The following is an 11,805-nucleotide window of genomic DNA, read 5'->3' on the forward strand; positions in this document are numbered from 1 at the left end:
ATTTTTATTTTTTTATAAACATTCCTGCGAGAAGACGCAATCGCGCATCTCACGAGCTGAAATGGTTTACTGCACTTTAACCGCGCAGCAGTGAATCTCTTGAAGCCGTACATGACGTGGATTGTTTATCGTGTCCGGAAGTGACTCTGGCTCAATTTGGCTCAGTCTCGAAGAATTTTTTCAACTCTTTTTGGAACAAACGCCATCTGTATGTCTTAAATTGTTACGGTTCATGTATACAGTTATAAAAGACTCGTTACAACGTGGTCAGGCGTATACGCGGACGCTGTTAATGTTATTCCAGCTGGCTAGCTAACGCGTAGCTAACTTCGGCAGAAAGCTGCTTTTCTGCGTTTTGTATGCTAACGAGACGTGTTTATAATGTGAAATGATGGCAGCATTTTAAATATAAGCAAAGCGAAAGCTGTAGCTGCACTTCGCTGCTCAATGAGCTGCAAGTTAAATTCACTTAGGTAGCAGAAATGCTATAAGGATACGAGGGACATCATTAAGCCGGCCGGCTGAAAATGGACGAGAAATACAGCAACAACGTCCTTTCTGGAGGGCAACTTGGCATGGTTGAAGTTCCCAATTCCAGGTAAAATGTGTATTGATGGTAACGTTGTTCAGCCTTCATTAAGTACTCCTGCAACAACATGTCGTATTGCATCCTTGTACTTTTCATCTACAGGTTAACCAGGTACATAGTGCTACTGATCATCTCAAAGATCTTGAAGGCTTTGGGGATATTTGAATCATATGACATCCTGAAAGTTGTTCACATTGTGCAGTTCATCTTCATATTAAAGTTAGGGTGAGTATTATGAAGTCTGTTAGTAGTTGATGTTTCATTTATTTGAATAGATATTTCCTCCTTTGTAAATCGCTGCAAAAATCAGGGCAAACACTCGGGCCAAATTTGAAAATGCCCCCGTTTTGATAAAAAACAGAAAATGCCCCAAATCGTGGACATCTCTATAAAAAAATATATATTGGGTAATAATCCTGTGGTATGAGGTGTAAGTCTTTTTTTTTTTTCTCCTCCCCTGCCCAACTGCTGACAATCGTAAATATTGAACTAGTTCAATATTTATGATTACAAATTCTGATGAGAGTGGTCAGTCCTAGAAATGACCAAGCCACATACCCCATAATTTTTCGTTCGAACACAAACTGAATCTTGTGCTATTGCCGTGCACACACTGAGGAGCATCTACGTTGATTGATATTTTTTGTGTCTTAACATGTCTCACAAGTCATTCACCACAATGAAAATGACAAGAAGTAATACAATAGAATCTGGTTTGGGGGAACCTCATGATAAAAAAAGGAACACTAAGTCATTTGAATAGAGTAGAAATGTCTTCAATCAATAAAGAAGACTGAATTTGACGTTATTTCATTATTCTCAGGTCTGCTGTTGTTTTACTCGTCTTTCAAAAGCCCTTTTCCTCTGGAAAAATCATCTCCAAAAGACAGGTACAGTATGTTGATTTTTTCTTCCATTTCATTTGTATTAGAATCCATCATTCCATAGCAAAAAAATATTTTTTTTGTGTCGCATTTATATTGTGGTATGTTGATTAATCCATTTCCCTTTAATTCTTTCTAGTGGATAAAGTTACTCAAGCACAGTGTTTTCAGCTGTATCATATCCCTACTAGGCTTTTTTGGTCTCACTCTCTGTGGACCGCTGAGGTAAATGTGCATTATATGACATAATTTGATGCTTGAATGCAATAATACATGAGTGTTTTTCTTGTGTCTTTCACAGGACATTACTGCTTTTTGAGCACAGTGATGTGGTGGTGATTGCTCTCCTTGGTGTCCTCTTCACCAGCTCTGGAGGCGGGCCAGCAAAGGTAAACGGTTCACATTTACAAAATTTGCAACAGTAATTGTTGTTGAAAGTGTTGGTGTCATATCCAGCTGTCGTTCCTTGAATAATAAATATGGTTGAATATTTATTGACCTGGATTACTATTTTTTTATTTTTTATTATTAAATAAGGAGGACTTCATTTTTTGAATTGCTTCTGAATGGGAGCTAGACGCGCTGCTGTCTGTTTGGTCAATGCAAATGAATTAGATTTAGCCTACATTAGAGTGGTAGCAATTATTTGAACATATACTGTTTGTATGATGTACTGTGTATACAACAGCTCTCCATTGTGTGAGATTAACCAACCGGCATCCACTCTCCCATATATTGTACTAATAGATCTGCAATTATTATGTGTCATATTGTACTGTATTCCCATTTCCTTTGTCCACATTATTGTGGACAACACATATGGCACATGAACTCATCGTTGCTCTCTCTGTTGTAATGCGTTATCAATTGACAAATGAAGTGAAGGGATGTTGCTTTTTCCTCCAACTCCTAAGATTCCCTTATATTCTCAACTGATCTTGTACACATCTGTCTTCCAGACCAGAGGTGCTGCTCTCTTCATCATCGCAGTGATCTGCCTACTCCTCTTCGACAATGATGATCTCATGGCAAAAATGGCAGAGCATCGTATCCTTAATAGTTATATTAGACTTTTTTTTTTTTTTTTTTTTAAATATGTATCAAAGTTCCCTGTTTCCTGCACGTGAGCCTTAACCTCTCTTGTAATTAGCTGAGGGACATCATGACAGTGCACTTACCCACTTCCTGTACACCGTCATCTCATTTTTGGGTGTTGCAGATCACAAAGTAAGTAACGCAAGTCCTCAATTTACAAAAGAGTTGTTTTTTTTATTCAAATAGTGGTGACGTAATCTGAATTTATACATGAATCAAAATGTATTTTGTAGTCTACGCTAATGCAATAGAGAAGTCTTACTATAAATATTAGGGGTGTGAATTGCCTTGTACCTGACGATTCAATCCGTATCACGATTCATAGGTCACGATTCGATTCAATACCGATTAATCCCTATATGAATTTACAAGTCGATTGTTGCGATTTTTTTTAATTTTTTTTTTTACTCAATTTAGAAGATACCTTTCAGTAAACTTGTACATGTACCCTGTAAGATTTGTATGAAATTTTATTATTTATTGATCTGAAACTTCAGTTTTATAACTGTGAGCCACTGTATGTAACAAACAGGAATTGAAATAAAATATTCAGGCTTAATGTTCCATTAATATAACATTCTTCCATGCTAAAAGTGTGAAAGTTAGACGTTTTGTTGAATATATTTCCATCAAAAATGGATGTTAAAAAAATCGATTCGGCTGCCTATTGAATCGATTCGAGAATTGCGTGCTGTAGTATCGCGATATATTGCCGAATCGATTTTTTTTTAACACCCCTAATAAATATACAAAAAAACAAACAGTTCCAGGCCATGAGTATGAAACAAATGAAAAACATGATGTACGGCGGTAACTGGCAAAATTAAAAAAATAAAAATAAATAAATAAACAAACACAGAGAGACTCATCTGAATTTTGCCAATAAACATCTTCATTATACCCAAGACTTGCATAAACATGCAGTGCACTGACGAGACAAAACTTTTTAGAATGTTAGTAGCTCCTTATATCTATTGTGAAAACGAAAAGAGAAATATCCATCCATCCATTTTCTTGACCGCTTATTCCTCACAATGGTAAGAGAAACATAATTGACAACAAACATCATGGTTAAAAGAAAATCATGCAGCAGTGGTGGTGTAGGACTTTGGCCGTTTGCTGTGATTAATGGAACAATGCGTTCTGCTGTCTGCTATAAAATCCTGTAGGCGACATGTGGCCATCAGTTCTTGCCATCAAATGTGCAATCTTGGGTTACATAGCACAACAAATGACCCAAAACATATCAGCTACTCCACCTTTGGCCCATTAAAAATTAAATAAATAAAAACAAATCAAGTTTTTGGAGTAGACAAGTCACAGTCTGGACTTTAAATCTAAACGAGATGCTGTGGTCTGACTTTAAACAGGCAGTTCATGCTTTAAAACACTCTAATATGTCTGAGTTTAAAACAATCCAGTGAAGAAGGCTGAACCAAAATTCCTCAATTTTTATTTTGCTGTCAAGGGTGGTACCAATTAGGTTTAACCAAGGGGCAATTACTTTACAGTACCTTTTCAGTTAGGTCCAGATAAGTTTGTGTTTGTTCTCTCCGTTACTCAGTTCAATCATTATGTAGAAATGACATTTTATTTATTTAAAAAAAATAAAATAAATCTGAAAGGCACCGTGTAGCTATATATTTCGTACCCAAGCCAACTAATGACCGCATTATCCTGCTCTTCTTTATCAGGGTGGTGTTGTGCTGATAGTGGTCTCCCTGTTCCTGAAGGTTGGCTTCCACGCAGCCTCCAGGAAACTTTCAGTGGAACTTGGCGGAGCCAAGCGCCTGTACGCCCTGGACAACCTGGTGTCTGCTGTGGTACTGCTGCCCTGGGTCATAGTGCTGTCTGCCACCACGGAAGTATGTGTAAAATGATTGTTACGTGCATGCATGTAGCCTTTTTTTTTTTTTTTTTTTTTTTTAAAGAGTTGAGATGTTATTACGTGGAAAGCAATTTTTGTTGTATTTCATCATATCAAGTGAGATAATGCACTCACTTCCGCCAAGGCTTTTCGTTTGCAAAATAAATTTACAAAACCATAGTAAATTGTAACCCTTCTGACAGTGGGTGTATTTGGGAATACCTCCGCTCATGGAGCTAGCAAACTATGCGGCACATTTGTTGCCATGACGACTAGTTCTTCAAGTCTTCAAGACGAGGAAGAAGTAGTCAGATGAAGAAGTCATGCCAAACTTGATTTATCCCCAGCAATTTCAGGGAGCATAGAGCGACATAATTAACAGTTGACACAGTTATTTTTCCTCTTCACTCACACTCAGGTGTTCACATGTTTTTCACTGTTTCCCCACAGAGTAAGGTGGAGTCATGGTCTGCTCTCATCCTTCCTTTTGCCATGATCATCTTCTCTGTGATGATCCTCGAGTTTTACGTGGAGGCCATCTGCAATGCAAAGATGGAGGTACAGCGGTGCGCCCGATACGGCGCCATCGCTCTCTTCTCCAGCGCCCTGCTGCTCGCCAACTTCTGGACTCACCCGCTGACCGACCAGTTGCGCTCTATGAGTAAACCACCACAGCAGGGCAGTACGGAGCATGTGCTCTCCGGAGGGGTACTCGTCAGTGCCATTTTCTTCATTATGTGTAAGTATGATGCACATAAAGCTGAGTGAGAGCAAAAAGTAATAATTTGTATAATTTCTAACAATAATTTGTAAATAATAACAAAAAATAATAGTAATAAATAAATACAAATCAATAATTTATATATATAGAAAAAATTGCACCCACACATGGGGACTAACCAGACTGACAGATTTCTGAAAAAAAAAAGAAGGAATTCACCAAACTGTGACTTATGAGGTTTCGGCCCAACGCCAGCAGTATGCACTTTTTCAGAATTTAATTGAGGCATGCCTTTAGTACAGCTTTTACTACCATGACAACCGGTGGCGGAGTGAGGATATGAGAAGAAGCGCATCTACTCAGTGTTTCCAACAAAGCGTCTTTGTCGCTATATTTAGAGACTTTTCCGACCTCCCGACCGACAATTTAAGAAAAAAAAAAAGTGATGAATGTAGGAACTTTTTGTGGTCTTCTTGGAGACTTCTGCTGAGCAGGAGATGTTCACTGCTTTTTGTCCAAACTTCAGAAGAATGGTGCGTGTGTGAAGCCACCACTAACCCGAAGTAGTAATCTCCCTTGGTTCAAATATGAACAATATAACATTTTTAAAAATGAGAAAGCGGAACTAGTAAACTGCTATAATGTAAATATTAGGGGTGTGGATGGAAATAAGTGTAAAGTGTGCAGGAAATCTGGAAATGATGAAACAGACATTCCTTTTAGACTATACTTTTCTGCTCAACTCGAGCTTTTGTGATTTCAGTTAGTTCATCATCCATAAGCATAAAAGTGCAGAAAGTAACAAAAGCTCGCAAAGACCTGTGAAACTAATATTCTTGCATCCATACATCTGTTATCTATACTATTGCTTCATCCTCATTTGGTTGTCATTAGAGTCTATCCTTGTTGACTTCGGGTGAGAGGTGGGCTACACCCTGAGCAGCCAATTGCAGGGCACATTGAGAAAAACAAACAATTCATTCTGTATTCTAAAATGATTGGATAGAAATGTCCATTTCTCACAGTCAGTTTTAATATGTTCCCTTTAACTCGTTCACTCGCAGCCATTTTCACTGAAGCAACCCCTTCACCCCCCTTTGTTTTACTGGAGTTTGACTGATTTTGCAAGGCCAACAGAATATTGTGCTCTATTGCTATAAAAATATGGAAACTACAGAAAGAAAATTTAGTCTCTTCTTTCATCAGGAAAAAAGTATATTTGTATGTTTCCGATTTGCAAAAATTAGCATTAGAATATATCTAATTTTAATCATTATTCACAAATCTGTTTAGGACTGTGGGGAAATCAGCTCGTTTTAAACATGGCCCTGGTTGATCTCTTATACTCTGCTGCCACCTGCTGGACGTTTTTGCAAATACTACCATTGCTTCACCCGTTCTCTGCAGTTCAGAGGCTGCATCAAAGCCTTTTATATGCTCTAGCATAAACAAACGAAAAAAAAAACGTATACATCTTTGGGACACTTAGAAGATTTAAAATAGAACGTATTTATACGTTTTTGGGAGCATATAAGTTAAGTATGGACGTCATTGACACACGTGCAAGCTTTTTTACAGTCTTCACTCTAACTCTGCAGCCTCCAGCATCCTCTCATCCCCGTCAAAGAAAGGTCAAAAGGGCACCCTGGTTGGTTACTCACCTGAAGGGACTCCTTTGTACAACTTCATGGGAGACGCCTTGCAGCACACATCTCAGTCCCTGCCGCGGTTCATTAAAGATTCCTTGAAACAAATCTTGGAGGAGTACGACTCGAGACAGATCTTCTACTTCCTGTGTCTCAACCTGGTATGTGCACTGCAGTATTGGTTCATGGGCCTTGGGGTCTCCTGAGTAAAACATAAACCTCAACCGGACAAAAGTAATACTAAATAAAAATGTAATGAAAAATAACAATGAATATTTGACGTTGGTTTTGAATTGTAGTTCAAATAATTATATATATAAAAAAAAAAAAAAAAACTTATGAAATTTGCTTGGACAAAAATGGTGATACCCCTAGAAAAGTGAAAATAATTTGACCACCGCGACACGTTCAACCAAGGTTGTGCCCTCTGATTAGCATCACAGGAAAGGTGTCTTCAAACTTGTAATCAATCAGTTGGACAATGCACCACACTTAACCCTTTAAGGTTATTAAAGGTTAACATCGATCCGAGGAAGAAAAGGAGCGAGTTGTCTCAACAGATTATAAAGAACATTATAGACAAGCGTTTTTGTTCCGACCGGTTTGATGAGTTTAACAAAAATAATTCAACTTGAACCACAATTCAAAAGTAATGTCTGATTTGGTTTGATTGGTTAATTTCATTAGAAAGGATTTACTTTTTGTTCGATTCATTTTATTTTTGTGACTACTGTGGGTTTTCCTCTTTTCTTTCTTTTTTTAATAGAGTGATGCCAACATTCTGCCTACATGCTTAGATGTTTTGGGGGAAAAAAGTGGTCATTTTTTAAATATATATTTTTCACATAATCTGTAACGGAATAACATTTACATCTATTATTTCTGTGGAAGTTGATGCAAGTTAGTTCTTAGTAGAAGTCTGAAAGCTTCCTGGAAAAGAACCAAAACAAAAACATGAACTTGTTTTGAATATAATATGATAATGTCAATTTCAAGTCAGAAATTGTATTTTTGTGTAAGAAAATATGAGATTTGATGCCATAACGTCGAGCTCTCCTGTCTCCTGTCATGGTTATCACTGTTTGCTCATGTTAATTGCAGTTCACGGTCTCCGTTTGTCAAACGACGTTTATGTGTTCCAGGCTTTCACCTTTGTTGAGCTCTTTTATGGTGTTTGGACGAACAGCCTGGGACTGATCTCGGATGGCTTCCACATGCTGTTTGACTGCTCAGCTTTGGTCCTCGGCCTGTTTGCCGCACTCATGACCCGCTGGAAAGCTACCAGGATCTTCTCCTATGGGTAAAATTGAGCAGGAATGAGATATTTTAATAATATATTAGAAATTCAGTCGTGTCTTTAAAATGAACATGTGGGGCTCTTCCCAGTTATGGCCGTGTTGAAATCCTCTCTGGGTTCATCAATGGACTGTTCCTGATGGTCATCGCTTTCTTTGTCTTCATTGAGTCAGTTACCCGTTTAATGGACCCTCCCAACATAGACACAGACATGCTGACTGTGAGTAAAGTCCCCCCCCCCCTTTTTTTTTTCTTGTAATAACTTGTTCCGCAGTTAAGCCGATGTTTTATCGAAGCATTTATCAAATGTCTATACACTCATTTTCTATTGAGCTAAATCTTCATTTTCAAATACTTTCTAGGCCATTAAAAGCAGTCAGATTGTTGTGCAAATGTGTGAGTGTCCACTCTGAGAACATAAACCAAGTCAAGAACATCAGGACGTGCAGTCTGCAAACGTCAGACAAAAAGTTAGTGTTACAAAGAAATGGGCACTCAGTAGGCAGTCGCAAAGACACTATTTAAAGATCCATCCTCCAGGCTAATAGCTTGGCCTTTTATGGGCATCGTTTTTGTTACATCAGCTTTTGTGCCTTTTAGGTGTTTCTTTTTTTTTTTTAAGACTACCCATTTTGAGGTATTCATGTGTTTCGTTCACATTCAATCTTTTTCAGTGAACGTAAACATTAAGTAACTCAAATTGAATGTAGCTTTTTTTTTTATGTGGCTCTTCTAAAGAATTTCAATGTTTTTGTTTTATATTTGCAATGAATTGTATGAGGAAGCATATATTTATTGTAATGGTAACAAATTTAAAACACAAGCAAGGCTTGGATGACTAAAAATGTATTAATTTATATTATGCTTCTATCTGCAATATCAGCAAATCTCTATTCTATAAAATTACAGTTAGTCCTCGAGTTACGAACATTCAAAGTTGGAACGCTTCACACATACAAACAAAGGCTGATTGATGTCCATAAAAGCCGTATTTTGCTCACAAATTTATATTTAACATTTCATCTACCTGCCTTTCCTATGTTGATTCACGAGGCCACCCTCAGTTGTCTTCTTTATCAGCGGTGTCGCAAAATATACAACAATATCTCTTCCCGTTCAAGATCACTTGAATCTGACTCGGTGGTCGCCATCTTGAATCGACATATGCACCGATCACATTGTGCACTTCAGGGACCGGTTGGAAAACGTACTCTCTTGAGAACGTTACAATGCAATTCACCTCAGCAGCCTCACATAAACTCTCAACTCAATAACTCCTCCGCATATTCATTTTGTTTTTATTGCGTTGCACTGTGTAAAAATTGCATTTAACTTGCTGTAATAAAAAAATATAATACATTTTGTTTGTTTTATTTAATTAATGTACTGTATAGACCAGGGATGGGCAATCTCGGTCCTCGAGGGCCGGTGTCCCTGCAGGTTTTTGAGGCTTCCGTTTTCCAACACAGCTGATATATGATCAGCTCATCAGCAAGCTCTGCATAAGAGGGATAACGATCTCGTTGATTGGAATCAGCTTGTGTTGGAAAACGGAAACCTCAAAAACCTGCAGGGACACCGGCCCTCGAGGACCGAGATTGCCCATCCCTGGTATAGACAGTACTGTATATAATTTACTTATTATTATTTATTTATTTTTACAAATTTTTATTATTTCATTTAAAAATAATTTAATAAAATTTAGCTTTGAAACAAAACTTAATGTGATTCAACTTACAAACAACCAAAGTTGAGGACTTCCTGTAAGTAACTACTTGGTGTCTCCTGCAGCCGGTGTCTGTTGGCGGCTTATTGGTCAACCTGGTGGGAATCTGCGCTTTCAGCCACGCCCATTCCCACGGCGGCAAAAGTTGCTCGGGGCACGACCACGGCCACTCCCACCACGGCCACTCCCACGGCGACCACAGCCACGGAGGTCATGGCCACTCTCACGGCGGACACGGTCATGGCGGACACGGGCATTCGCACGGCTCCGGGGGCGGAGGCATGAATGCCAACATGAGAGGTGCGCATAATAAAAAACAAATGGCCGTCATATTTTGAGAGACCGGATGTCGTCATCCCGTCTTCTTCACAGGTGTTTTCCTTCACGTCCTGGCTGACACATTGGGCAGCGTCGGCGTGATCATTTCCACAATCCTCATTCGACAGTTTGGCTGGTTGATCGCGGACCCTATTTGCTCGCTCTTCATCGCCACCCTCATCTTCCTCAGTGTCATACCTCTGCTTAAGGACGCTTGTGAGGTTCTTCTGCTGAGAATTCCCCCGGAGCATGAGAAGGAACTGAACAACGCTCTGCAGAAGGTGAGGAGACTGCAGTGAACTCTCGTTTATTGTGGAGTTCAAGCCCCAACTTGGAATAGATGAAATCTGCCATATCCAGAAACCATATACAAACTTCCTTGTCCGACTTCCTTTTATAAACAGTTAAACTTAAAAAGTAACCCTAAACTACTGTTCTCGCTCTCTCGTGGGCACAGTTTTCCAAATAAAGGGCAAAGCTCCCATTTGAAGTTTACTGTAAAACTGACGCATAAAACTTGAAGAGAATCAAACGTATGTCCAGCCAAACCATATAATTTTGTCCAGCAAAGTTCCACTACATCAGGGGTCACCAAATGGTGGACCGCGGTCCAGATCCGGACCCCAAGACCCTTTCATCCCAACCTCCAAGAACTGGGGGGAAATATATTCAGTTTTAGCGCTAGATGATTTTTGAATAGGCGTGCGCAAGGGCAGCTATTCTTGAGCCGGGGTCCTTTGACAGCCGGTGTCCGGTAAGCTCTCAAACTTTTTGTTTAGTTTTTTGGGGGTACATGCATTCTTACAACAAATATGATGAAGTATGGCGTTGTCAAAAGTCAGAAAAGTAGACAGTGAAAAGTGAATGGACTGAGGCATAGGGTACTATTACTATGTAACACTTAACATCTACAACACAGCGGAAGTATGAACTATAAATTAGAATGTAGCAGGGATTCACTGTATATACATATTGCAAATGTCACAGCCTTTGGTGCAAAAATATGTTTACAGTGTTGTGGCTATAGATGGAAGAGCTGTAGACAATGTCGAGGATTGTTTAGTATAAATGAAGTCAACAGGATGAAGTTGTGTGCTTCTTTCTCGGTTCTGTTCCCAGATTGAGAAGATTGAAGGAGTTTTGTCATTCAGAGACCCTCATTTCTGGAGACATTCCGCCAACATGGTCGCAGGGACCATCCACCTCCAGATCATGTCAGAAGTGGTGGAGCAGCGCATTATTCAGCAGGTGCAACCTCTTCGTTGATTTCCCAGCAGACTTGAGAGAAGACTGCTTGTGTGTTTATTGGAGAGTAATTACGATTACAGACTTCGGTAATTGGTGTGATTGTGTGCTGTCTTGCAGGTGACGGCCATCTTGAAAGATGCGGGAGTAAATAATCTGTCGGTGCAGGTGGAGAAGGACGCGTACTTCCAGCACATGTCTGGCCTCAGCACCGGATTTCAGGATGTTTTGGCGCTGACGCAGCAGATGGAGTCCATGAAACATCTGAATGATGGCACGTGTATCATGTAATGTCCATTTGGGACCAATTGAAATTGTGTTAATTCCAATTGTTTTTCAATGGAAATGTACAGTGTATGTGTTTTGAATAAATCAGAATATAGTCATTTTTATATGTACTCGGGCAAAATTTTCCCTG

The 11,805-nt window shown here is 39.1% G+C and overlaps 1 protein-coding gene across 1 annotated transcript; it reads left to right on the forward strand.

Moving 5' to 3' along the window:
• The first annotated feature begins 56 nt into the window (after window positions 1–56).
• slc30a5 (solute carrier family 30 member 5) lies at window positions 57–11,785 on the forward strand. Its single transcript, XM_077497926.1, has 16 exons — window positions 57–598; window positions 692–814; window positions 1,413–1,479; window positions 1,613–1,698; window positions 1,775–1,862; window positions 2,433–2,520; window positions 2,624–2,700; window positions 4,263–4,433; window positions 4,886–5,174; window positions 6,755–6,963; window positions 7,945–8,102; window positions 8,189–8,318; window positions 9,890–10,124; window positions 10,197–10,423; window positions 11,262–11,390; window positions 11,508–11,785. Exons 1-16 carry the CDS (start codon window positions 528–530, stop codon window positions 11,676–11,678), a joined length of 2,319 nt encoding a protein of 772 aa, XP_077354052.1. The 5' UTR covers window positions 57–527; the 3' UTR covers window positions 11,679–11,785.
• The last annotated feature ends 20 nt before the right edge of the window (window positions 11,786–11,805 follow it).

Source organism: Festucalex cinctus, chromosome 15 (assembly GCF_051991245.1).
Source record: "Festucalex cinctus isolate MCC-2025b chromosome 15, RoL_Fcin_1.0, whole genome shotgun sequence".
NCBI classification, from domain to species: Eukaryota; Metazoa; Chordata; class Actinopteri; order Syngnathiformes; family Syngnathidae; genus Festucalex; species Festucalex cinctus.